Genomic DNA, 27,835 nt, shown 5'->3' with positions numbered 1-27,835 from the left:
GAGAGAGTAAGGACTTTAAAAAGCCAAAGGACAGCCCTGCCTGCTGCAGCTGGATCAGGCCCAGACACCCATTTAGTCCAGCACCCTGTTCTTACAGTGTCCCAAACGCCCCTAAGAACCTAGGAATCGAGGTAGACTGCCTCTGGACTGGAGGTTCCATCATAACACCAGAAGAGCCCTGTAGCTAGGCCACCTAGTCCAGCAATCCTGTCCTCCCAGGGGGCCAAGTCCGCAAGCAGGACCCAAACTCAGCAGCGCTCTCCTTTCTTGCGATTCCCACCAACTAATATCCAGCAAATTGCCTCTGATCCTGGAACTATATTATTCTTATTTCAGTTTCACTGTAACATCCCAGGGTGGGTTATGCCAATTTTAAAATACTAATACTGTAAAGAAACGGATGGAAACAAATAAGCCTTAAGAATGTTATCAACATCAAGGGCGCATTCAGGCCAGAGTCAGGCCGCCGTCACATTTAAAGCACGGTGATTCCCACTTTAAACTGTCATATGGCTTCCCCTGAAGGATTCTGGGAGCTGTCGTTTTGTTAAGGGTGCTGTTCCCTTCACGGAGCTACAATTCCCAGAATCCCCCAGGAAGAGGGGTTGATTGTTAAACCCCTCGGGGAATTGTAGCTCTGTCGGCGGAATAGTGGGGTGTCTCCTATCAATTCTCATCACCTTTAAACTACATCTCCCAGGAGCCTTTGGGGGAAGCCATGGCTGTTTCTGGGGGCATCACAGCTCTTTAGATAAGTGGTGTGAATGTGGCCAGTAACACTCAGAACAGACCCAATGAAATCAACGTGCCCACGTGTCCATTCATTCCAGTGAGTCTTGGAGGGCCACCCCTGTTCAGTATGGAAGGAGGAGCTCCTATACTCCGGCCTCCCCACAACTCCAAGACACACACACAGCCTGTTGTCGTTGTCCCTCACCTCAGGGATACCGACTGGACCCGCTCCACCTCGATCTGCCTCTTCAGGACCTCCTTGATGGCGCCTTTATCTGGGCCCTGCTTCACCTTCTCGCGGCCGATCAGGTAGAGGAACTTGGGGGTCAGGATCAGGTCCCGCTTCACGGTCTGCAGGGAAAAGGGGGCAGTAAGAACATCCAGCCTGGTTCTCATAGCAGCCAAACGTCCCTAAGAGTTTTGGAACCTAGATAGACTGCCACTGGGCCTGGAGGTTCTGTAAGAAATTAAGAAGGGCTGGCTGGATCAGACCAGTGCCCCCCCCCAGTCCAGCCTCCTGTTCTCGCAGAGGTCAACCAGATACGTCAATCGGAACCCAGCAAGCAGGACCTGAGTTCAAGAGCAACTTTCCCCACCTGCCAATTCAAGGAAGTGATGTTATGAACAGGTGTGGGTCAACTTGAATTTTCACTGTGGTTTATTACTGTAGAAGATCATGACATGAGGGAAAGTGCAATATATGACAAGAGACCCTCCATGAGGAACTTCCTTGACCCTGGCACCAGTCTGATCTCAAAAAAAATTGTGCTGGAAACCATTCAGGAGACACCCTGAGCTCCCCACACTTTGTATGAGGATCGGCATATGTAAATCTAGCTAGCATTAAAATCTACTAAACACCTGAGTGGTTGCTATCAAGATAATGACGGGATAACAGGAGGCAGGCAAGAATAGCCAGTCTTCTCATCGTCCACTAAAACAACGTTAAATTATCTGCTTGTGTTTTACCTTCTATTTTATTCAGTGAACCGCCCTTGGATCTCTTCATGAAGGGAGGTATACAAATTTAATCAATCAATCAATTTCAGCTGGTGTTTTAATTAAGCAAGATGGGCAAATTGGGAAGCAAGCCGGAATGGGGCAACATTCAACAGAACAATAAAACTATTGGAATGATAGGGAACTGCTCATCTCAAATTCTAAATGCATTAGAATGCATTGGCAAAAAAATCGTACAAAACCCCCCTAGATTTTCAAAGGTTAGTCAGCTCTCCAAGCTCCAGCAAAGAACCAACACCTGCTTCACCTTAGGACAGCCTGTCCTCTCCTTCATTTCTTGACTTGCTATTAAGTATGGATTCCGTGGCAAAATTGTCACACTTCCGTAGGCTTATGGGAATAGGGATTCTTTCACTCTTCAGATCAAGGTATTGTAGGATTTGCTGCTTGCTTAAATGGTAATTTTGCTGTCTGAAGCAGCACTTACAGTACAGTGGTACCTTGGTTCTCAAAGGCCTTGGTTCCCAAACACCGAAAACCCAGAAATTCTGGTTTTCGAACATTTTTCGGAAGCTGAAAGTCTGAAGCGGCTGTCAGCTATTGTTTCCGGGGCGCCTGCACCAATCAGAAGCTGCGCCTTGGTTTTCAAACATTTCGGAAGTCAAACGGACTTCCAGAACGGATTAAGTTTGGCGCTTTTGTTTTTGCTATTTATTTTGCGTTTTTGTTCTTGAGGCTTTGTCGGTTAATTTGTTTTTGTTACTGTGTGGAACCCAGTTCAGCTACTGATTGATTGATTGATTGTGTGACTGTGGAAATGGATAAAAGCCCCCCATCAAAACAATGACTATCATCAGTGCAAGTAAGAAAAATACAGTGCAGTATTGTCATCTACAATACTGTCTTATTTTATAGCACAGTACATTGCTATTATGGTGCTGGAGGAGACTCTTGAGAGAGTACATTGAATTATGGTGCTGGAGGAGACTCTTGAGAGTCCCATGGACTGCTAGAAGATCAAACCTATCCATTCTTAAGGAAATCAGCCCTGAGTGCTCCCTGGAAGGACAGATCGTGAAGTTGAGGCTCCAATACTTTGGCCACCTCATGAGAAGAGAAGAATCCTTGGAAAAGACCCTGATGTTGGGAATGATTGAGGGCACTAGGAGAAGGGGACGACAGAGGACAAGATGGTTGGACAGTGTTCTCGAAGCTACGAACATGAGTTTGACCAAACTGCGGGAGGCAGTGCAAGACAGGAGTGCCTGTCGTGCTATGGTCCATGGGGTCACGAAGAGTCGGACACGACTAAATGACTAAACAACAACAACATTGATTAATGCTTTCATTTTATGGAGCAATGGCCTCGTTAGATAGTAAAATTCATGTTAAATTGCTGTTTTAGGGGTTGTTTTTAAAAGTCTGGAATGGATGAATCCATTTTGCACTGGAAGGTCGGATCCTGAAGCTGAGGCTCCAATACTTTGGCCACCTCATGAGAAGAGAAGACTCCCTGGAAAAGACCCCGATGTTGGGAAAGATGGAGGGCACTAGGAGAAGGGGACGACAGAGGACGAGATGGATGGACAGTGTTCTCGAAGCTATGAAAATGAGTTTGACATAGCTGTGGGAGGCAGTGGAAGACAGGAGTGCCTGGCGTGCTATGGTCCATGGGGTCACGAAGAGTCGGACACGACTAAACGACTAAACAACAACTATGGGAAAGCACACCTTGTTTTTGGAACGCTTTGGTTTTGGAACAGAATTCTGGAATGCATTAAGTTTGAGAAGCAAGGTACCGCTGTTGTATTCTGTGATTTCTATTTCAACCAATAAACCAAGCTTTCTGCATTCCTTTGTGTAAGAACTTCTTGGCGGATGTAAGGATAAGGGCAAACATGTATTCATAAACGGATGCACATCATAACTCTAGCAGAAGATCCCAAACTTCTTTGTTGGGTGTGCATGAGTACATTAGTGCTGGACACGCATGTGGGTTCAGGCACATGCTTGCAACAATATTCAGCATTTACTGCGTCCAAAAGGGGAGGCAGAGCAGGACTCCGAGAGAAAGACAAGGCTATGCAGAAAGATGACCACAAAGAAGGACTCTCGCAGCGTCACACCTCACCTTGAACCGCCGGTCATATTTGACAACCGTGTCAGCAAAATCCACGCGCTCTCGCCGGCCCACAAAGCGGCGCAGCTCAGGGTGGGTCTCCAAGCCAATGTAGTCACCCACGAAATTGCGGTTGATGCTGTTCCGGCGACGCTCTTTCTTGTTCAGAATGATGTTGGATGCTTTGGAAGACAGAAGTGAGAAAGAAGCTAGGCCTAGCTGCGGTCAGGCACTCTGTGCAGGCTCAGAGACAGTTTCCCAGTAGTCACATGGCTCCTCCTTTGGGGTGTTTGTGGAGCAATGAGGGATTTCCCCCCACACACACAAAATGCTCCAGCTCAGCTGGGTCAACCTGGGGGAAGGAGAAAACAGCTCACCTTCCTCCCTCATCTGAATGTACTTCCGGACGGCCACGTGTTTCCGCCATGCCTGCTGGATGACGCGGGCATAGCCGTCGTAACGGCGCTCGCGCATCTCCTCCAGGAGGAAAAGCTGGAGAAAGAGAGAGGGCAGGAGAAGGAGGGAAGGGGAGAAGAGAGGGAGATCAATTGTGGTGGCACTGCGGAGGAACAGGAAGGAGTCAGCAGACTCTAGAAGGAGCTTCCGTTTCCCCCCCCCCAGCTATCCTTCACAGAATTGCAGAGTTGGAAAAATAAAAATGTAAATGAAATGCGCTCCAATCAGGAACAGGCGGGGACCAATTTAACTTTTCAGACTTGAGGGTGTGACAATGTTTGGAAGCTGGAACTAACTTACGACCCATCTCAGCTTCCCACTGGGGTGTTTGGTCTGCCACTGTGAGAACAGGGGGCTGGAGTGGCTGGCCTTTGGCCTTATCAAGCGACAAGGCTGCTCTTATAATAAGTTTGAAAGATGAGGGAGGAAGGGGGGAAGGGGAGAAGGAGGAAGGAAGAAAAGGGAGGGGGAGGGAAGAGGGAAGGAAGGAAGGAAGAAAATGGAGGGAGGGGGGGAAGAGGGAAGGAAGGAACGAAGAAAAGGAGGAGGGACGGAGGAATGGAGGGAGGGAGGAAAGAAGGAACTTGAGCACAGCCATCTTCCGCCCCGACTTCCCCCTCAGAGCTGCTGCTCCTCCCTCCTGCCCTCACCGACTCAGGAGCTTTGATGAAGACCTTCGTCCGTCCCAGCTGAAACTGGTCCAGATCCATGTTGACAGATTTCATCAGGTGCACCACGCCCTGTTTCTCGTCCCCACGCCACAATGGCCATGTCTCTGGGGTCAGTATGGCGTACCTGGGAGAGAGAGAGAGAAAGTGCCTTCGGAGGTTTGTACAGGTGAAAGTGGGGAGGATGGAAACCGGTTTCGAGAATGGTCCAGTGCCTTCTGATCGGCGCTTCCTTCCCCTCGGCTGCTCCTGCAGATATTCCAAGGCTTCGTCTCCATCAATAGGGGAAGCTTTTCCCGATGGTCCATAAAAACTGAGCTTCCATCGAAAGGCGCAGGAGCAGAGTAGGACGGACGGGCTTTTCCTCTGGTCAGTTGGCAACCCCAGAAAGGACATAGTGCAGCGCACAAAGCCTCACCTATGGAGGAACTTGTGAAAGACCCGTCGGTAGGCGTAGCCGGCTCGGCGCACCCGAATGTTCTCCCGCAGGCCCAAATATTCCACCTGGTGCTTCACCCTGGGGGAAGGAGCAGAAATTGAGGGCCACAAGAACAACGAAAGCCACCCCTTATCGTCCTTCCCATTGCAGGATCAAATGGGAGGTTGAGGAAATAGGGGGGAGACTACCTGACCTTCTGGCAACAGCTGTTCAAAGATAGACTGTGCCTGGGCACAGAGGTTCCACTGAGCCATTCGTTACAACTGATCAGGCTATGTCACAAAGAAGAAAGGAGTTTGGGGGTCCCCTCCCAATTTATGGGAGAAAGAGCAGAAGAGGCAAAAAGCCCCTTGGCTGGATCCGAGTGAAGGTCTGTGACCCAGGACCTTGTTTCATGGGCAACAGGGAATTAAGAAGCTCTCCTTTGTCACTACTGTCTGTGACATTCAGGGGTATAGTGCTCTTGGACAGGGAGGGTTTTTTTTTTTTTAAAAAAAAGCTATTATATTGAATAAGCTTCTCATCCTCCTCAAACTGAGCACATAGGGGTATTTGAGCGAGTGCTGTGGGCACCCACCCACCCAATTGCTTCTCTCTCCCCCCCCCCCCCGCTTAGCACCCACCTACAGAGAGACGGCACACTCCTGTCCTTCGCTGTTCCAAAAGATCTGGGTCAAAGAATTTGCCTCGGAAAGACCATAGAGGTGAGAGAGAAAGTGGGACAGAGTGCCCCTTCCCCCCACTTCCTCCTTCCATTCCATGAATTTTTCGCAAGACGAATCCCGCCTCATCCCCTCCCAACCAAGGGAGCAATGTGTGTGTGTGTGTGTGTTGTATAGGGAGCAAAGGGAGCTTTGTGGCTCCCAGGAAACACCCACCGGCACCACATTGGTGACTCCTGCCATGTTGAAATGGGTTCATTCGGTGGGAACCTGAGCAGCTCTCCAGATGTTGGTGAACAACAGGCCCCATCATCACCCCTGAACAGCTTGGAATCCAAGACTCCTCAAATTTCATTAATCCCCTTTAAAAGCCATCCTTGCCTTGCAGCTACACTGGTTATTCTTCATGTGTTATTTTGGAGGGGCTGTACTGTCTCCCCTCATTCCCACTCTTCATCTCTAGAACAGGAAGACCCCACCCCATAGGCCCCATGTGCCCCACAGCTCCCCCACCTGCTCTCCTCCCAATCGCGGGGCCTCTTGGTCTCGTTCGGCTTGATGCATCTGATATAGTGCGGTGTGCATTTCATCAACGTGCCGACCAGGTCGTTGGCTTGTCTCTTTAATTTTTCCCAAGAGGGGAGGAGGTGAAAAGAAAAGAAAATGTTTTGCTCTGTTTAATTTCCCCTTTTTTAAAAAAGTCACAGCACAAAAGGAAAAGGGATGGGGAGGAGGGAGGAAAAAATAAGCAAGCTCGCAAATGATTTTCTCAGGGCAGGTCCTAAGGACGGGGAAGTGGAGCCAACACTTGTTTTCTTTTTCTGCTGCAGCTTCACGTAGCAGCTGCTGCACAATTGCATTTCTTAAAGCAGAGAATTCTAGCCCTTATGGATATACAAACACACATATACTTCCCTTATCTTCACATGCGCTGCCAAGCCACACTACCTTGATCTTGCTGCCAGCTGTGGTGGGACGCCCTTTCTTCTCTGCGTTGAGGTTATCAGGAAAGAGATCTCGGATGAATGGGCTTTGGACAACAAGAAAAAAACATTAAGGACCATCATTTTCCTTGTAGGAAACAGCTCACGTGGCCCCAGGGCACCAAAAAAAGGTCTTCGTTTTTGTACCACTTTCAAACACTGTCTCCTGACATGCTTAAATCTTCCCATTTTACAGATGAGGAAGACTGAGGATTATCTAGGAGACATTTAACACAGCTGGGATTCAAACCTGCAACTTCCAGGTGTGAAACGCCATCCGAAAGGGACATGCTAGCGCACGGGTGTCAAACACAAGGCCCGGGGGCCAAATCCGGCCCGCCAGACCTCATCATGTGGCCCGCCGAGCGCCCCAGCCAGCGGGACCCAGCAGTGGGACCTTGCTTCTGAAGCGCCGCGCCAACAAAGCACCGACAAACAGCTGGGGCCGGGGAAATGCTTTTTGCCCCTGGGTCCCTTCGTGCTCTTTTCTGGCGCTGAATCAAGGCGGCGATCCCCCCCCCTTCCCTTTCTTTCTTCCTCTCTCTCGTTCTAATTCTTTCTTTCTCTCCCTCTTTCTTTTTCTTTCCTTCTTTATTCCTTATTTCCTACTCTTCTTTCTCTCACCTCTTTCCTTCCTCTCTCCCTCCTGCTCCCTCTTTTCTTTCTTTCTTTCTTCCTTACTTCCTTCCTTTCTTCCTTCCATCCTTCCCAACTTTCTTCCTCTCCCTCATTCTTATTCTTTCTTTCCCTCTACTTCCTTCCTTCTTTCTCCCTTTCCATCTTCTCTCCCTTTTTCTTTCCTTCTTTATTCTCTTCCTTATTTCCTACTCTTCTTTCTTTCTTTCTTTCTTCCTTTCTTTCTTCCTTCCTTCCTTCCTTCCTTCCTCCCCTCCCCTCCCCTCCCTCTCCCTCTCCTCAGAAACATAGGATGCTGCTTTATACTTCTGGCCCTTAAACCCTGGAACCAGGAGAGCAGCTCCAGTGAGTCAACCTCAGCCAGTCCCTTTGGTGAAGGGTGGTGGCTCACTGGCAGAACATCTGTCCTGCATGCAGAAGGACCCCAGCATCTCCAGGTACTAGTAGCTCTGCAAAGGTCCTGCATGAAATCCTAGCGAGCCTCCACCACCCAGTGCAGTTACCAAAAATCATTTTTCAATAAATTGTACAATAATTGTACATTTGAATATCTACTTGCCATTATTCTGACTATGTTTCTGCTTTCAGAGCTAGTTATTACTTACATTATTACAAAAAAACAGTAATAATTGAATGCAGTGACAATAATTTATGATAATAAAGAGTGGAGACATAGTCCTACAGATACAACCGGCCCTTTGAGGGTGACCAAACTGCTGATGCGGCCCCCCGATGAATTTGAGTTTGACACCCCTGTGCTAGCGGGACGGAGATGAGTGCCAGGAAGGAATTTTTGTTGCAAGGGGGCTGGAGGTTTGCTTTCGAGGGGCACCAGTTCTTTCTCCCCACCCTGCCCCACTCACATCTCACTGCTCTGCATCAGCTCAATGAGGTCCGTAAAGAGCACATCGCGGTTCCGTTCGCAGAAGCCGTTCACGTCGTACGAGACCTGCAGCACCCGGGAAGAAAGCGGCTCAGGTTGCTGGACTTTGCAGTTACATGCAGATTCCCAGAGGAGAGGGGGTACCCTGCCTACCCTCCACAATGATGAACTGAACTGGATGGACCAAGGATTTGACTCAGGAGGCGGCAGCTTCCCATCCTCCTGATTTATTCAGACCATGAGGACCAGGATCTTGCTTTACTTTCAGCAGAAGGGCAGACAAAACTCAAGTGGTTAGTGCAGCTGCTTGGCATGCAGAAGGTCCCAGTTTCAACCCTTGACAGCATCTCCGAGTCAGTGGGCTAGATGTCTCACAGGACGCAGTGACAGCCACCAACTGCCCGCCTTTCCCTTTCTTTAAATTTTCTGCAATTGTTTGCGATTCAATATACCTGTGGGTAGCCTTTATAATGCCACTAGGGTTCTGCTAATAGTATCAGCCTTCTACATTGTTAAGTGACTGCTGATCCATTGCTATTTGAAGTACCTGTAGGGACAACTCATTTGGTATCTATTTATTATTATTCACTATTAGTTGTATGTATGCAGGCCTGTCATTTCAATTTCTGTGTCGCATTTGAATGTAACGGACTTTATTTTGTATCATTGTCAGCTGACGAAGAATCGTTTTTGAAACCATTATCTGGGGGAACTGTTCTACGTTGGGAGCACCTATCACGGCACGTCGGCAGGGTTTTGACCGTTGAAAGGCAATTTGCCTCCATTTCAGCATTCTCTGATACTGACTGACTACGCTTTCTAATTCCATTCATGGAACATTTATTTGACTCCTATTATTTATGACTGGGTGCAAGGGTGACATAGTTTCTGCTTACGATTTGTGAAACAACATAATGTTATAAATATTTTGTGAGTACATTATTATCCATGTGTTGCTTGACGTTGTTCAGAGCTGTCTTTCGGCTCTGTTTAAATGTTGTTGTTGTTGTTGTTGTTTTAAAAAAGATGCACAGCTCTGTGGATGAGGGAGGAGGGGAGACCCACCCACTGTTTCCCTCTCAGATTCCCCTCCTAGGGGGGAACTGACCTTCCCGGCATAATGGTGGATGATAAAGCCCTTGTTCCAACTGTTAAAGTGAGGGTGGGTCCCCAGGGCCGTCTGGAGCTTCTGCAAGAGGGTGTGGTCGGCCCCCTCGCCCTTGGCATGCATCGTGGCGCAGACGTCGTCCAGGATGCTCATCAGCCCCGGAGGATTCTGGGAGTGTGCGCAGCAACAGGGGGGCAGGGGGTAAGGAGGAGGGAAAGAGAAAATAAATAAATAAGAGGAGGCTAGAAGCTGAATTAATTGGGATGGGGGATTGTTTTTGGTTGTGCGCATATGCATATTCGATATATCGTTGATATATAACAATTATTATCAATTAGTATAATTATATCATAATAGTTATTACATAACATCATACATAACAATGATATCATCAGTAAAGGTAAAGGGACCCCTGACCATTAGGTCCAGTCGCGGACGACTCTGGGGTTGTGGCGCTCCTCTTGCTTTACTGGCCAAGGGAGCCGGCGTACAGCTTCCAGGTCATGTGGCCAGCATGACTAAGCCGCTTCTGGCAAACCAGAGCAGCGCACGGAAACGCCGTTTACCTTCCCGCTGCAGGGGTACCTATTTATCTACTTGCACTTTGACGTGCTTTCGAACTGCTAGGTTGGCAGGAGATATCATCAGTAGTATTAATATATATATGTTGCATTTATATTCCCCCTTCCCCCTCCAAAAAAAGAGCTCAAGGTGCCAAGTGTAAACTTCTCCCTCTCCATTTTATCCTCACAACAACCCTGCGAGGGAGGGCGACTGACCCAAAGTCCCCCCAGGGCGGCTTCACGTGGCTGCTATCCAATGAAGCCGAACGTTGGGAGATTCGGGACAAATAAAAGACAGAACTTAGTCGTGCAGGGCAGAGTGAATCTGTGGAACTCATTGCTGCAGGAGGCAGCCACCAAATTGGATGTACAAGCACCCCTTTCGCTTGCATACCTGTTTGGACATTTGGATAGCATACGTATCAATCTGTATTTGTAAACGAAGATGGATGAACTGATGCTTATTCTATTGCTAAGTGTGAGCTGACAGGCTTGTTTTTCTTCTGGTGTTTTCTACCCTATTCCCCCCCCAAGTAAACTTGCACCCCAAAAAGGATCTCTATAACAGGAGTCACACCCTTGCCCAGCAACAACTTCGAGGGTTCTTTGAGGGGAGAGGCAACAGTTCAGGCAAGTATGAACCCAGGGCTGCAGGAAGTGGCGAGGCTGCTCTTTCAACTTTTCCCCACTCACCACTTTGTTCTCGATGAGGTCGCACACGACCTTGTTGTTGAAGTAGTCAATGGCGTTCCAGCGGATGCCCTCCTGGACGTATTCCTCCTGTGGGTCGGAAGAGGGGGATTGTGGGAAGGGAGAAGAGAAACAGGGAAAGGGATGGGACAAATGAGTGGCTGGACGAGGGGCTAAATTTGCACAACAGACACACACACACACACACACACACACACACACACACACACACTTTCCATCAGCACTAAACTGCTCCTGGGACTGTGTGTGAATGACATTACAGACACTGGCCAATAGGTGCTATCTACAGTAGAGATGGCCCTCTAGATGCTGCTGAACTAAAACTCCCATCATCCCCAAACTGGCTGGGACTGATGGGAAGTGGAGGCCGACAACATCTCTCAATGATCGCCATAATGTGGAGATTCCTTGTAGGGCATATAACAGTCATCTGGAAATGAGCCACTATGCAACATTGAAAAACAAGCCACAGGACCCGCTCAAAAGAACCCGCGATCTATTTAGGGGGGTGATCCAATCAATTAAGGAGATCTCTTGTTCATTTCACTTCCTACACCAAACAAACACCAACTGGCTTGGAAAACACAACCGCTGGTCTCTCTCACCTGTTCGGCCTTCAACGTCAGCTCGATGAAAATCTGCTGCAGCTTCTCGTTCACAAAGTTGATGCAAAACTGTTCGAATCCGTTTTTCTGCAGCGAGGAAGAAAGAAGGGGCTGTCAAGAAAAACTCAAGAGTCGCAGGAGGGGAAATCGGATATTTGGGTTGGAGGGGGACGGACAGATAGAAATGCTGGGCATCACTGCCCTGACTTTAGCTTCTCAACCCTCCATCAACGAGACTCAGTTGGAACAATCCCTGGTTTCTGCGCCTGCCTCCAGCTTGTACAAAAAATGTGCATATATCTTATTTAGTTATTATATTTGCTTGTTCCTTTCCTTGGGGGAAATAGGCAGGCAAGCAGAGCAGTTTTTCAAGCAGAAGCCACTGAAATGAATGGTGGGTGCACAGCACAGTTTATTGGGGGAGGAGGACTGTGCTCCACATTTCAGGGGAATCTGCTACTTCCTTTTTTTTATACTACCTGGAAGATCTCAAAGCCGTAGATATCGAGAACCCCGATGCTGTATTCTTGGCGGTCTTTCTGTATGGCCTTGTTGACAGCCTGAGAGCAAATAAGAGCAGTGGACAGAAGGGAAGAGGGAGAAAGAGGGCAGATCTCATGAAATAAGCCAAGTTTTCACCACCCAATCTAAATAACCAGTTGTGTTTTGCACAAACATCGCTCAGTTTTCAGGCATCACCTACAATCCAACCATTCAGGAGTTGGAAAATTTGGGTCTTCTCTTTTTAAAAAAGGATTGCAAGTGGCTGGGTATTGCAGCCAGAGGTAAAGTATGATGTTGCTGATGGTGTGTTCATGTAAGAGGATAAATCCAGTCAGTGTGGTGCAGTGGTTAAGAGTGCCAGGCTAGGGTCTGGGAGACCAGGACAACTTTTTGGCACTCGGCAGCAAGCTGTACTGGTCTGAACGTTTCGCCAAACGAGGCAGCACAGTTTGTGGCAACACCTCACCTGGCAGGCAAGAGGTGTCCATTTTTTGAATAATAAGAATAAGAATAAGAATAAGAATAATAATTTTAAAACTCCCTGCATGTAGAAATCTCACACATCAGGATGAACCTTTCTAATACCTTGCCATGCTTGTTTTCTACTTGCAGGGAGGACTTGAAAAAGGAAGCGTTCAAAAACAGAAGCTGTGGACTAAGACCATAAGACGAGCCGGCTGGAACCGGCCCAAAATGGACCCATCCAGCCCTGCGTCTTGCTCTCACAGTGGCTAACCAGGTGCCCCCAAGGGGAAACTCGTAAGCAGGACCCGAGTGCCACAGCAACCCTTCCTGCTGTGATTCTCAGCAACTGGCATTATTCAGAGGAACCCTGTCTCCGTCAACGGAGCAAAACACAGCCATTGCGGCTAGTAGTCCCCGGCAGCCTTAGCCCCTGTGAATTGTGTCCAATCTTCTTTTAAAGCCACACAAGTTGGTTTTAAAAGACGCAGACATTCAGGTTTTACCACACATTTGGACAGAAGTCAAATCACCACAGGCTGGAGACCCAGGTGACAACGTGGCCACCCGCGTGGGTCTTTGGAACAGGCCCTTCTCACAATGCCCCCACCCACCCCGCTGCCCTATTGGGTGCCTAGCCCCCAAACTCACGTCCACCAGGAAATCGAAGAGGCGGGCATAGAGGGCCTTGGAGAGGGCATCACGGGTGAAGCTGGCCTGCTCCACGTTCAGCGTCACGTCAATGACCTCCTGCTGCCCGCCCCACTTGCTGTCCATCTTCCGGCTGGTCAGCTTCTCCTTGAGGCGTTGCTGGTCGATGGCCAAGAGGTACGATGGGAAAGCCAGAACTGGGGGAGAGAGGGGACTTCGCTGCCACAGTTGTTTTCGTGGCACACATTTAGAGCACTGCCACCCTGCTTTCGACAGTCGCGGCTTCCCCACGAAGAACCCTGGGAACCGTAGTTTGTTAAGGGTGCTGGGGCTGGTTTAGCGAGCAGCTCCTCTTCCCAGGGAATTCTGGGAATTGTAGCTCTGTGAGGGGGAAAGCACTCTTAACAAACGACAGTTGTTGTTGTTTTCCTGAGGAAGTCACAGCATGGTGCTGTTCAAAATTTAAAATAAAATCCACACTGCATTTATAGCAGTATCATCCCACTTTAAACAATCAGGGCTTCCTGTGAAACGAAGTTTGTTTTGGATGCCGGGAGTTGTTAGGAGGAGACCCCTATTCATCCTCATGGAGCTACGATTCCCAGAGTTCCCTGGGAAGGTGGGGGGAGGTCAATTGTTAAATCGTTCTGGGAATTGTAACTCGGTCAGGGGGCCTACAAACAACTCTTAAGCAGCTCCCATAACAAGCTACAGCTCCCCGAGTGGGCTGCTTTACCTGGCCACATAGGAAAGATATTGTCTCAGAGGTGTGGGAGAAAGAAGGGCACTCTGCACATGAGAGGCACCCTTCCCTCGATGAGTCCTTCACACGTTCGAGGGCTTGATAAAACAAGGTAAATGCAGAACACATCCACAAGAGGGCGTATTTGAAGGACAAGTCTGCCCCCCCCCCCATACACACAAGCAGATAAAATGCACTTTATGGCAACTCCGCTGTGTAAATAGTTGATGCAACTATGAGAAAGGCCTCTGCCTGGACTTTCTAGGCATCGAATTAGGTGCCGCCACAAATCTTTGGCCCTGGCGCCCCCTACTGTTGGACTCCCTGCCTTCCACCCTACCAGTCCCAAGGGGAGCCAGCCCCTGCTGAAACCCCCCAGCCAGCCCCACAACTCACAGTCCTCGCTCTCCACCATGGCGTAATTGCCCGACTCCTGGAAAGTAATGTTGCCCAGGTGGAGGATCCCAGCCACGATCTGGAGTACCAAGGCTTGCTCTTCCCCTGAGAGGCCCACCACATCCATGGCTGTCTGGAGATGGGAGGGAGAGAGAGAGATGGCATTGCAGGGGGGTTGGGCTACATGGCCCTTGGGGGCCCCTTCCGACTCTGCGATTCTGCGAAAAGGAGTCCACACCAAAGGGGAACCGCTAAAGAAGAAAAACGGGGACCAGATGACTAGTCAAAATTCTGGGCTATGTGTTCCTTGGCATGTGCCAATTCCCTTTCATTCAGGGGATACACATGCAATTTTTTCTCCCCCTCAAGGGAAAAAACATTCTCTTGATTGTATTTTCATTCATTTTACTGGTTTTTGCTTTAAAAAATTGCACCCTGCATTTCCTCCAAGGAGCTCAGTGTACTTATATGCAATGCCAGATTTACGTATAAGCTAAACAAGCTATAGCTTAGGGCCCCACTCTCTTGGGGGCCCCCCAAAAATTAAAGGAAAGTAAAACCGGATGTGCATTTCCAAAATACTGTACATGATAAAAAACAAATAAAATAAAACCTAAATACAGCAAGAGTGTTTTGTGTTGTGTAGGCTCCTATGAGGTAAGTCATGGGCTAGCCTGCTCCCTCAAATATCACTGCTTTGCTCAACATGTGTTTTAATCTGGTTTGGAACAGCTTTAAATAATCTTTCGAATGTTTTAAATAGTTGTTTTTTTAACTGATATTTTCTTCTTTGTAAACTGTTTTGAAGGGCTCACCGCCCCAATTGACGAACAAGAGGTATATAAATTTTATGTAATGTGGATGATCATTTAATAGCCTTGGTTTCATACCAATGTCTCCTGAAACTCCTGGTGGTCGTTGATATCTTCGACTTCGTAAGCTGCCGACTGGTTGAGGTAGTAGTAATAATCTGGAGTGGTGATACCCAAATTCTCTCGCTGCTCTGTGCTGGCTCCTTCCAGCAGCTGCAGTGAGGAGGGGGAGGGAAAGAAAAGGAAAGAGGTAATTAATAAACAAAAAGAGACTGTTTCTATGCAAAACATGTTAAGAGCTCAAGAAACCTCTCAACTCTGCAAACCCTTTACAACGACCTTATAACGTAGAACCGCACAAATGTCTTAAGAGTTCAAAAAACGATACACAATGAAATGAAAATGATGCTTAACATAATGTTCATTAAAAAACCCAGAAGCTTTTCTCTTGGGAATTGTAGGGACAGAACCACCTAAACCAGGCATCCCCAAACTTCGGCCCTCCAGATGTTTTGGACTACAATTCCCATCGTCCCTAACCACTGGTCCTGTTAGCTAGGGATCATGGGAGTTGTAGGCCAAAACATCTGGAGGGCCGCAGTTTGGGGATGCCTGAGTCCTAAACTGTATAGAAGCTTCTTCATGTATGCTACTACAGCGACAAGAATGTTACTTGCCCAAAAATGGAAGTCCCAGCAAAGGAAGAATGGATACAAAAACTTATGGAATCTGCAGAAATGGCAAAACTTACTGGAAGAATAAGAAATCAAGATAACAAACTTTTTATAAAAGAATGAAAATGGTTTATTCTATATTTACAGATAAATTGTAAATAGATAACAACATTGGCAGGATTGTTGTAATAACCTGCGGTTTCATAAGAGTATATATTTAAAATAGATGAATAAATGAAGAAATTAAGTTAATTTGGATATGCAGAAGATATCAAAAATAAACTTAAGGAACCGCAGAAAGAGGGGGAAGGAAGTCAAGTTTTGAAACGTCAAAATGATTGCAAAACCAGTGAAATGTATGAATCTGAAAATTATAAATAAAATTAAATTTTTTAAAAAAGAGTTCAATAAATCTCTGTAAACATCTAGCAACATTGTAAGGTAGAACAGTAGCATTGTCCCCCTGTCACAGGTCGAGGGAAAAGAGGTTGAACAATATGATTCTTGCATTTGTACAGTTGTGTACATTCCAGTCATGCAAAAGTCAAAGATGTATACCTGCATACAGAGGCATCTCTCCATCCCAGCAAGCGGGAGGCATTATTGCAGGTGCTTCTTTCCAGGATAGACCACTTGAGGCCACGAAGCAGAGCCGGCAAGGGGGTGTGGCTCGGGGATGCCATTGAGGCCACCAAGTGCCACCCCTGACGCTTGGGGATGCCAGTTTTAGCTCCGAAGGACACCGAAACACACACCCACACCCCTATGACCTCTTCCCGTAAGATAATTTGGGCCTGATGCCTCACCTGATAGTAGATGTGGAAGCTCCTCTCCCCTGGGTTCTGGCTGACGACCCGAGACTTCTCCAGCAGGAAGTTGGAGATCTTGCCTCCGTCAGGCTCCCCGCCCCGGCTGAACTGGATCTCAAAATACTTGCCCTGGGGGAGGGGGGCAAACAGGAAGGGGACTTTGTTAGAATTACGCTTCCCGAGTCCCCCCCGACCCCCAATCATTGTTGCATTGGCTAACAAAATAAATCTTGCCAAGGGGTCACCAACCTTTTTTTAGACCTCTGAGTCATAGAGTCATAGGGGTATTTGAGCGAGTGCTGTGGGCACCCACCCAATTGTTTCTCTCCCCCCCCCCCGGCTTAGCACCCACCCACAGAGAGATGGCACACTCCTGTCCTTCGCTGTTCCAAAAGATCTGGGTCAAAGAATTCGCCTTGGAAAAACCATAGAGGTGAGAGAGAAAGCGGGACAGAGTGCCCCTTTCCCCCACTTCCTCCTTCCATTCCGTGAAATTTTCGCAATACGAATCCGGCCTCATCACCTCCCAACCAAGGGAGCGATGAGTGTGTGTTGTGTAGCGAGCTTTGTGGCCCCCAAGAAACACCCACCGGCACCACATTGGTGACTCCTGCCATGTTGAAATGGGTTCATTTGACTCATATTAACCCCAGTTAGATGTTTGTAGGGGATTTGAAACAGAATACCTTCTCAATATGCCTGAAGGAGCGTCTCCACCCCCCATCGTTCTGCCTGGACACTGAGGTCCAGCGCCGAGGGCCTTCTGGCGGTTCCCTCCCTGCGAGAAGTGAGGTTACAGGGAACCAGGCAGAGGGCCTTCTCGGTGGTGGCGCCCGGCCTGTGGAACGCCCTCCCATCAGATGTCAAGGAGATAAACAACTATCTGACTTTTAGAAAACATCTGAAGGCAGCCCTGTTTAGGAAAGTTTTTAATCTTTGATGTTTTATCACTTTATTATTATTAATAATATTCTGTTGGGAGCTGCCAAGAGTGGCTGGGGAAACCAAGCCAGATGGGCAGGGTATAAATAATAAATTATTATTACTTATCAGTGTAGGGGGGGGATTAAGTTTCCCTTTTATCACACCACTGTACTTGTTATTATGGCAGTTTAAGCAGGGAACTGGGAACATGAGCAGCACTCCAGATGTTGGTGAACGACAAGTCCCATCATCACCCCTGAACAGACTAGCTGGGGGTAATGGGAATCGGAGTCCTATCTTGGGAGGCCCACGGATGTTCCTTACCTCTGGGTTAGGGTTCTGGGTTCTCTCTTATATGCTTTATATTTCATTTTCAAATTTATAAACTGCTTACATTATAAATTACCACGGAAAAGGAAAAAAGGAGATATAAAGAAGAGACACAAATAATCATGCAGATAAAATAACACCAAAAGAAGGCAATCAGTCGACGACGATTTAAAATATCAGTCAGAAAAGGCACTGGGGGGTAAAAAGGTGTCAAATATGCATCTGAAAGGAGGGGGTTGTTAGAGAATGTCTTTTATCTCTGATGGTGACTAACTAAAGAGGTCACAGAAATAAGACAGGACTGTGTGTAAGCCACAATTCCTTATCATCTTACTGGGTGCCTAAAAATTCAGCTTCCCCAGAATGCCCATTTGTGTTTTGTGTTTCCGCTTTTGAAATGACTGACACTGCTGAGTTTCTAGGCCTCATGGAGGCGGTGTCAGAGGCCAGGAAAGCCAAACCTCCCAGTGAGAGCCCACATGTCACAAACAGATCTCCCGCCTCGGCTTCGCAGACCCGGCACTTACAAATCGGCTCGAGTTGTTGTTCCGAACCGTCTTGGCGTTCCCGAATGCCTCCAGGAGCGGGTTGGATTTCAGGATAATTTCCTTCACGTGCTGAGGTGAAAATGGGGTTTGAGGGGGTGTCGTTAAAGCTGGCACAGCTCCTTTGCTTACAATTGCCTGAGGCACGCAAGAGCCCCTCTCAATTAACATCATAGAATCGTAGTTGGGAGGGACCCTAAGGGGCATCTAGTCCAACCCCCTGAAATGCAGGAATCTCAACCAAAGCATCCATGACAGATGGCCACCCAACCTTTGCTTAAAGATCTACAATATAGGAGAGTCTCTAACACTTTCTGAGGAGTCTGTTCCTCTGAAAGTTCTTCCCAAGGTTTAATCTGATTCCTTTTCTGTTGTCACTTAAATCCAGTGGTTTGGGCCCTACGCTCTACAGCAGCAGGAAACAAGCTTGCTCAATCTTTCATGTGACACGGCCCTTCAGATATTTGAAGATGGCTATCACATCTCTTCTCAGTCTCCTTCCCCCCACCCCAGGATAAACATACCCAGCTCCCTCAACCATTCCTCATAAGGCTTGGTTCCCAGATCCTTCATCATCTCCTCTGCACATGTTCCAGCTTGTCAACATCCTTCTTAAATTGTGGCGCCCAGAACTGGACACAGTATTCCAAGTGTGGTCTGACCAAGGCAGAATCGAGCAGAACTATCATCTCCATTGAACTGGACACTAGACTTCTGTTGATACAGCCTAGAATAGCATTAGCTTTTTTTGCTGCTGCATCACGCAGCTGGCTCATGTTAAGCACCACTGTTTGGAATCAGGGGCGGGGAAGTTTAATTTAATACCTGCACTTTGGGGCCTCCACCAGACACCTTGGAGATGTAGCCCATGATGTATTTGGCTGCTACAGTCTTGCCGGCGCCACTCTCCCCACTACAACACAAAGAGAGGAAGATATCAAAGAACCAAGAAGGGAGGCAGGAAGAAATCCTTGCCATCTTCTGGCAGGGAGTTTCCGTATGTTTGCATTGTATGAAGAAGGACTTCATTTGCCCGGAATCCTTGGGGGACCTCTGACTTCTAATCTTCTGAGAGAAAGGAAGACACGTTTATCTACTAAAATCAGACACCGGACGCTTGGTACCAATCACACTGGAATATAGCTATTATGGAGAAAACTGCGTATGATTTGAGATCGTGGCAAGGACTAGAACCTGCAGGCACATTTTATATGATTTGGCATTCCTTTATTACATATGCAAGAGAACTATCATTTTCAAACCGTCTTCAGAAGGCTGGCAAATCTGGAACTAGACTTGATAGTCAGATAATGCTATCTGAAGAAGTGTGCATGCACACAGAAGCTTATACCAAGAACAAACTTAGCTGGTCTCTAAGGTGCTACTGGACAATTATTATTTTTAAAATATATTTAGATAATGCTAATATTCTTCATCTGTAGACAACATTTAGTCTTGCTTTTTGCTTTCGTGACTTGGACTTTGTCATTTTAACTCCCTCTGCAACAGCACAGATTATATGTGCCTATTTTGTAGTTTTTTCATCTTTTAATTTCTGTCTGCCTGCCATCTCTTTGTTTTATATATTTCATTTCTAAAATGAAATAAAATAATCTTTAACAGCCACTCCCCGCAAACTTCCCTACCCAGTTCTCCACACTGTGCAGGATTTTACAAATACCATGCCTCTCTCCCACTGCTTATGTCATCTTTTTCCTAATCTAAAAGCCCCCAAACAACACAACCTTTCTTCCTATCAATGCCACCCTTTCTGTCCCTGTAACATTACCTGATAATGACGCACTGATTCTCCCCGTCGATCAACATGTTCCGGTACATGTTATCAGCCAGAGCATAGATATGCGGAGGGTTTTCATATTGCGCCTGTGAAGAAGAAACAGCCCACGTAAGACCTTTGATTATCCTATTTTCCAGAAAACCTTTGCTTTCCAAGGTATTTTAAGATCTAGGCAGAAAAGGGCCTTGGGGGGGGGCATCCCCCATCATGGCAATGGCGCAGGCATGAAAATGACTACCTGGAGAATTTATTTATTTATTGCATTTATATCTCAAGGTGGTGTATATGGCTTCTCCACCATCCTTCTCGTTTAATCCCACACAGCAAGAGACACACATCTTGTAAGTGTACACACCCGTTCAGAGCAGGCACAGGCAAACTTGGCCCTCCAGATGTTTTGGGACTACAATTCCCATCATCCCTGACCACTGGTCCTGTTAGCTAGGGATGGTGGGAGTTGTAGTCCCAAAACATCTGGAGGGCCGAGTTTGCCTATGCCTGATTTAGAGGAATTTCAACATCATCACCAGCAATCTATCCATCCATTCATTTATGCATGTTTTTTTTTGAGAGCGCAGAAAATCAACACAACAAACTTATGTCCCTGCATTTCATTGCGTCTTCTCTAAGCCGAACTTAGCCGGATCCCACCAAATAAGAATAAGCTATTTGCACAGCTCTGCCGATTTGTTGCAGTCCGTTTAAAATATTTGTTGATTGACCCGCCGCCAAAGCGTTCTGGGGTGCGTATGCAAATGTGCAAATTTAAAAATTAATTCGTGCATGAAATATAAATACAACTTGAGCCTGACAAATAGGGACAGCGGAACGGAGTAAGGCAGAAAAACAGCGAGAGAAAATAAAAACCTGAACTTTTTTTTTAAAAGCAAAGCAGAGCTTTTTGAAAAGGAGCCACATGGCTCCTTAGGTAAGGATTGCTATCCTAAGGAGTCCCTTCCAGCTCTACAATTCCATGATTCTGTGAATTTTTAAAAAATATCTATCCATCCATCAATCTCCCTTCCTACAGCTGTCAACGGCGATGGTCTGCCCACCGGCCACTAGATGGCAGTGTCAGAGCAAAGCAGACCTCCATGTGGGTCAGAGTGGGCAAGGCAAATCAATGGCACTTCTGACTGGGCTCCAGTTGCACAACTCTGTGAGTGTGGCCACACTCCCTCCTTTGACTCACGGCTTTCGCAGCGTCACTGGGGAAGAGGAAGCCATTCCCAAGCTCCAGCACAGCTTCAGACCAGCTCCCCCTTTCCTTGCCTTCCTGTTCTGGAAGGTAGGAGCAGCACAGCAGGCAGGAATACAACAGGTGAAGCTGACCGCCCGTTGCGACCCGGGAAAGTTGAATTTCTGACTGCCTGGCACGGGACACAGAATATCTTTTTGTTGCTTCGGTATTCAAAAGAGCTTTCCTGGGTGGCCGAGACTCTTAGCTGTGGCCCTCTGGGCGCTGCTGAACTACAACTCCCATCCTGCTTGTTGGGCCCTGCTGGCTTCTGGGGCTGATCTGATGGGGAGTAACTATCGGGGTGGGGCAAAGGCACAGATATTCCCCTGCCCTGTTCTAATCGAAGAGTGCCTCGACAACCGCTTCTCATTTAGTTGTCAGGGCAAGGCTCAGAAAAATGGAATTCCTACAAATGACAGATCCCAATAGTTCCTTTAAGGGAAGCTGGGGAAGCCAGTTTCACCTGAAGGGGGAGCGGAACTCTGCACATGCCCAGGGACACTCTCCACCTTGGCAGCTGCATAAACAAAAGGAGGGCAAACCTAGTCACTTACCGCCCCCTGGTACATGTCGATCTCGCGGTCGGTGAAGTACGGCAGTTGTTTGAAGGGGTTCACGGAAATCAGCACAGGACCAATGTAGGTCTTTTTATGTTTTGAAAGTCAAGGGTTGAGGAACAAGACAAGGGTGGGCAAGCAATTCAGTGAGCAGTCAAATCCAGCAGGTTCCCTCCCAGTTGAAGCAGCCAGAGCCCTGAAGCTGGATCAGGCCAAAGGAGGGGGGCAATGTGGACCTTCTCCATTATTTGATTCGCTGTGGTGAAATGACATTCTCTACCGAACTAATTATGTCGCCATTGCATTATTCCACCCATTCATAGCAATGCAAATGGTGGGAGGGCCGGAAATGCGACCAATGGCATATCATTTGCAAAATAATGTACCTTCAGGTACAGGGCAGTATAAATAACAACAACAACAATAATTTTATTATATATATGCCACCCATCTGATTGGGTTGCCACAGTCAATCTAGGCGGCTTCCAACAAAAAACCACGAGCATTAAAAACCTCCCTGTACAGGGCTGCCTTCAGATGCCATTTAAAAGTCAGGTGTTTATTTCCTTGACATCTGACAGGAGGGTGTTCCACAGTGTGGGCGCCACTGCCAAGAAGGCCCTGCTCTGCCTGGTTCCCTGTAAACTCACTTTTCGCAGTGAGGGAACCACCAGAAGGCCCTTGGAGGAGGACCTTGGTGTCTGGGCAGAACGATGGGAGTGAAGATGCTCTTTCAGGTATACAGTACAGGGTCGAGGCTGCTTAGGGCTTAAAAGGTCAGCACCAACACTTTGAATTGTGCTTGGAGCCAATGTAGGTCTTTCAGGACCGGTGTTATATGGTCTCAGCGGCCACTCCCAGTCACCAGTCTAGCTGCTGCATTCTGGATTAGTTGTAGTTTCCGGATCACCTTCAAAGGTAGCCCCACATAGAGTGCATTGCAGTAGTCCAAGCGGGAGATAACTAGAGCATGCACCACTCTGGCGAGACAGTCTGTGGGCAGGTAGGGTCTCAGCCTGCATACCAGATGGAGCTGATAAACAGCTGCCCTGGACACAGAATTGACCTGCACCTCCATGGACAGCTGAGAGTCCGAAATGACTCCCAGGCTGCGCACCTGGTCCTTCAGGGGCACAGTTACCCCATTCAGGACCAGGGAGTCCTCCACACCTGCCCGCCTCCTGTCCCCCCAAAACAGTACTTCTGTCTTGTCAGGATTCAACCACAATCCGTGAACTGCAGCAAACACCCATCACATTCTCTGGATCTATTTCCATTCCAGACACAAATAAGCGGATATCGGCAAATTTCTGCAGCCATTTCTGGCAGAATTCCCCGTCTTACCTGCCCTGGACCTGCTGATTGCGTTTAAAAGGAAAAGGCGGGTCCTAACCTCAATTCTTTCCCCAAAATAAATTGGCCAGAGCCTTTACTCAAGGCTGACTAGGGCCCTCCCCACAAAAACAACAACAGCAACAACAACAACGTGTAAAGGGATACAAATATATAGTCATCCATGAACCGCTTCTTGAGGTTCTCCACGATGGCATCCTCATTGATCTTGGACAGCAGGACCATGTCATCCACCCCAGTCTGCTTGACATTCTGGGTCTGCCAGTGATACCGCTCTTTGCTGACCTGGGGAAGGAGAGTACTATTAGCAGCTGTGTTTACTGAATAATATCCAGGCATCCTTCCTCCCAAAGGAGCCCAGGGCGGCAAGCGCACTACTGTATAGCGATCAAGACACCTTAAAAACAATACCAGAAAAGGTGCAAAACGGGAAAGATCTTTAAGAAGGTTTGCTGGTACCAAAAACACCACAGAGGGAAAGAATTCCAAAGGGTGATGTTGTAATTTAATATTATCTAAAACATTATTATTATTATTATTAAAAATATTTTTACGGTGTCTTGAAAGGGGACAAATATTCCTAAGGCGGTAAACAATTAAATACAACATAGTGTAAGAATAATCAATCAATTAAAATTATCAATCAATTAAACTAAAATAATCAATCAATTAAAAACCAGTGAAAATAAACCATAAACGTCCAGCCACAAAAATTCAGTACATAAGAAAAACAGAGGAATCCACCTTAAATCGAGCCAGACCGCTAGTTCATCTAGCTCAGTATTGTAAGCAAGCTTCTAGTCCAGAGGTCAGGTCAGCAAGGTTTATCTTTCCTGGGCCGGATCAGTCCCATAGAGATCCCTGTGGGATCGCACGTGCACCCACAGTTTTCAGCATCTGCGCATGCGCAGACACAGTTTTCAGCGCCTGCACATGCACAGATGTGATTTCCAGTGCTGCGGAAGCGCGTCCCCGCACCACGCTGCGCTGTTTTAGCACCGCACGCAAGCGGGCAACTGGGTTCAGGGGCAGCTCGTGGTCCGGTCAAACGACCTCTGCGGGCTGTTTCTGGCCCATGGGCCTTAGGTTGCTGACCCCTGTTCTAGTCCTCATCACTGAATGAATAGGAACACAGGAAGATACTTTTTATCATGGTCCTGACTAATTTGACTGACATCAGCATTTCAGGGTTTTGGAGACGGAGTCCGTCCCAGCCTCGAGAGGCCTTCAGAGACTGAACCAGGAAACTTCTGTGTCCAGCCAGTGGGCTCCACCACTGAGATGTGGACACTCCCTTAAACAATAATTGAAAGATTCTAGTCCTCATAGTTCTAAGAGGAGCAACTTGTCTGTACAAAAATATTCATTGTTTGGAGAGAAATATATTTGGGGGGTCTGGCCAAATGATGTATTTAGGAAGACGGTAAGGTCTATATTTTTCAGTTGGTAAGAGAATTTTTCATTGAAGTGCATTGCAAACATTTCCATGGCTCTGCATGCAAATCAATCTTCTCCCACAGATTCTCCCATATCTGAAGACTTCATAGTCGAAGCATGTCTGGTTTTTATGTTTCGGAAGATACTTGTCTCATATGTTTTTTTCAACTTATTGACACTTGGGATATCATTACACGCAAATTTCCTGGCTCATATGAGTATGAGACAGTTTTTATATAATTTTATTTTAAATTAGATGTTATAGATTTGTAATTTAAATCACAGGCTACCAACTTTGCTTTTTAACTTCTTCTTTTTTTTGCCTTTATCGGGACAGATCAGGGAATACTTTCTCTTGTTTGTTTGTTTTTTCTGAATAAAGGGCTAACAGAAAACAGCTTTAAAAAACCTTTTGCATAAATTAATGTAACAACCTGCAGAGAAATGGACTTCGTTGAGTCCATCAACCGACCTCTCCAGGAGAAATAAACTGAACTAAAGTTTGGGGTGGAGAGAGCTTAGACATTTTGTCTTCTTCTTACTCACTTTGAAAGGTTTTTGTTTGTTTTTTTGCTTTAAATATACCAGGCAATCAGGTCCTACTAATGTCTTCAAAATTGCATTGGCTAACCCTCAATCCCCTCACTCCCTGTTGCCCCACAAAAATAAAAATAAAAATCAGGGACTACAAATTTCTTTTGCACCACCAAACTTGGGTGGTCTTTTCCTGTGAGTGAGTGTGTGCAAATTTTTGCAAACTTTAGAAAAGGCCTGTTGCTAGGGCTCCTTCCCTCCCAAGCTGGCTGAGACAATGGCGGTTGCCAGGCGACGGTGCCAGGATCGAGGGGGAAAGAAAAGCAAGGGGCACAGTAGCCATCTCAGAGTGGAGAAAGGATGGGCAGCCTGGAAGCAAGAGAGAGAAAAATACAGCCCCGTGCTCAAAAAGGGGGACAAATTCTCCCACGGCCACACCCAAAAATGAAGCGAGGCAACTGTAGTAGAAGAAGGGGGTGCGATTATAAACAACCCCCCCCCCAAAAAAGGAAGGAGAGATGGAGGGGGAGCATGCATAATAAACTCCAGAACCGAGTTCGAATTCCACCGCTTGGCCTTAGTCACTCAGCGAGTGGAATTTGACCGGAATTTGACCATGTGGGCTGGGCTTGCATCATGCAAACTTCTCTCAGGAATGCCCTAAACTTAAACCTAAGAAGTTTAAGTTTCCTTTAAAAAGAAAAGAAAAGGAAGTCCCCATTTAAATTTGCAATGCACTCCCTGCCCCCATTTCCATAACCTGCAACAATGTCTACCACAGGGATGTCGCTGGAGCTGCAGAATTAACAGCAAAAAAAAAAAAAAAAGCCCTCCGCAATCTGGCCGTCTCTAGAGAGCCTGCCATCGTTCTGAGGATACATTCAACACCGTATATTTAAAGTGCATGGCTTCCTACAGAGAATCCTGGGAACTGTAGTTTCCCCCCTTGCAGCGCCACAATTTCCAGCGCTTTTTAACAAACTAAAGTTCCCAGGATCCATGCTGTGTGGATTCACCCTCGCTTAATTCTTCCAGAATCAGCATCCAGCACAAATGGAGAGGGTTTACCCGAGCATGTGCCGAGTGCACCTCTGACTTGCGGCTGTTCAGAGAAAGATCTCCCCTCCCTTCCCCCCCTTTTTGATGTGTTCTCGGCCCCTTTAATTTGGGGGTGACTCTTTGCTCAACAGGATTGTGCCACATCTGGTTCCAAACCTGTTTTTTCCCTTTTTCCTTTTAATAACCGCTATACTCGAAACAGTCTACAGCCGAAGGAAGCCGAGGGTTGACATCTCCCGTCATCGCCGCCACTAAAGGGCGCAAGATGGGTGCCTTTTTAATCACAAAGCAGGACCGGAGTTGCCAGGTCCAGGCTTGGTTGCCGTGGGCGACGGCGTAGGCCCGGCGGTGCTTGAGAAGGGGACAAAGGCGTTGGCAAGGCCGATGCTTTCAGGGGCCTCCTTTTCTGTGGCACACAGGCCTGCCATCTTCACTCAGGGCAGCCCAGAGCCTCGCTTGCCATGGGGTGGTTGTGGTGCCCACGCTGCCTTGCAGCTGCCATTGCCCCAAACACAAGGCACCCTTCCAACATGGGCTTTAATTGCATTTGTTTGCCTGGGGCTTCTGCCACAGCTTTTGCCCCATGGTATCTGTAGGGTTTTGGTACCGTAGGTCTCTCACACGCTAAATTTCATTCGCACCAGAGGCCTGCTGGATCAGACCCATCTTGTCCAGCATCCTGTCCTCACAGTGGCCAAACCAGGTGCCTCTTTTGGGAAAGCCGCAAGCAGGATTCGAACACATTCAGAAGCATTGCTGCCTCCGGCCGCGCAGATGGAGAATAGCCATCCTGGCTAGCAGCCACAATGAGCTGCTCTCAACCGTGAATTCGCCCAGTTGTCTTTCAAAACCATCCGAGAGGACGGCCGTCGTTGACTCCTGTGGAAGGGAGTTCCACAGTTTAACTATGCTGCCACTCTTCCCACCCTTTCTGCACAGGCCCGCTTCTCTTCTGCTGCAATTCACCCTAAATTTCATCATATGAACAGCGGGGGTGGGGTGGGGAGCCATGAAAAAAAACCTGCAGGAAACACACCACACAATATTCCAGGTTCGCAAAGAGATTTTGTCTGGAAACGATCAACACGGAAATGAGCGCTAGGGCTTTCTGCTAGATTTCCAGTAGGGGATTTTTTCGCGCCGCGTGGAAGATCACATAGAAACGCAGCAATTAACAGCTAAGGTTATGTCGGGAAGATGAAATAAAAGTGCCTTCTGCATGGATGTCAGCCCTGAGAAGTTTGGAACAAACACACAGACACAGACACAGACACACTAAGCCCTACACAACACTGCATTTCATTTGCTCCATGTGCCATCCTTGGTGAGACTCTGCGCTCCATCCTGCTACCTCTGGGACTTTAAGGCAGCATGGCTGAGACTCCCTTTAGCTCCTAAACTTTTCCATTTGGAAACACAGGGTAAAATCCTATGCAACACTCGCTTGGGAGTAAACCTGCCCTATTGAACTCACCAGGACATA

The 27,835-nt window shown here is 47.5% G+C and overlaps 1 protein-coding gene across 1 annotated transcript in view; it reads right to left on the bottom strand.

Annotated features, from left to right (window-relative positions):
- LOC118076294 (unconventional myosin-Ie) overlaps nucleotides 1-27,835 on the bottom strand; it is a 44,606-nt gene that overhangs the window by 8,920 nt on the left and 7,851 nt on the right. Inside the window, exons 2-22 of the mRNA XM_035098944.2 lie at nucleotides 23,470-23,607; nucleotides 21,967-22,056; nucleotides 20,164-20,258; nucleotides 19,200-19,287; nucleotides 18,357-18,446; nucleotides 16,573-16,704; nucleotides 15,171-15,305; nucleotides 14,281-14,413; nucleotides 13,143-13,339; nucleotides 12,005-12,085; nucleotides 11,526-11,612; nucleotides 10,903-10,989; nucleotides 9,647-9,814; nucleotides 8,519-8,604; nucleotides 6,985-7,066; nucleotides 6,550-6,656; nucleotides 5,354-5,452; nucleotides 4,918-5,062; nucleotides 4,189-4,303; nucleotides 3,824-3,993; nucleotides 938-1,083 (exon numbers count right to left, since the gene is read on the bottom strand). Coding sequence (XP_034954835.2) covers nucleotides 938-1,083; nucleotides 3,824-3,993; nucleotides 4,189-4,303; nucleotides 4,918-5,062; nucleotides 5,354-5,452; nucleotides 6,550-6,656; nucleotides 6,985-7,066; nucleotides 8,519-8,604; nucleotides 9,647-9,814; nucleotides 10,903-10,989; nucleotides 11,526-11,612; nucleotides 12,005-12,085; nucleotides 13,143-13,339; nucleotides 14,281-14,413; nucleotides 15,171-15,305; nucleotides 16,573-16,704; nucleotides 18,357-18,446; nucleotides 19,200-19,287; nucleotides 20,164-20,258; nucleotides 21,967-22,056; nucleotides 23,470-23,607 — 2,471 coding nt within the window. The remainder of the gene's footprint in view (nucleotides 1-937; nucleotides 1,084-3,823; nucleotides 3,994-4,188; nucleotides 4,304-4,917; nucleotides 5,063-5,353; nucleotides 5,453-6,549; nucleotides 6,657-6,984; nucleotides 7,067-8,518; nucleotides 8,605-9,646; nucleotides 9,815-10,902; nucleotides 10,990-11,525; nucleotides 11,613-12,004; nucleotides 12,086-13,142; nucleotides 13,340-14,280; nucleotides 14,414-15,170; nucleotides 15,306-16,572; nucleotides 16,705-18,356; nucleotides 18,447-19,199; nucleotides 19,288-20,163; nucleotides 20,259-21,966; nucleotides 22,057-23,469; nucleotides 23,608-27,835) is intronic.

The sequence above is a fragment of the Zootoca vivipara genome, chromosome 17 (genome assembly GCF_963506605.1).
Source record: "Zootoca vivipara chromosome 17, rZooViv1.1, whole genome shotgun sequence".
NCBI classification, from domain to species: Eukaryota; Metazoa; Chordata; class Lepidosauria; order Squamata; family Lacertidae; genus Zootoca; species Zootoca vivipara.
Note: the sequence above shows the minus strand (reverse complement) of the source record. Positions and strands in the feature narration are given on the sequence as shown.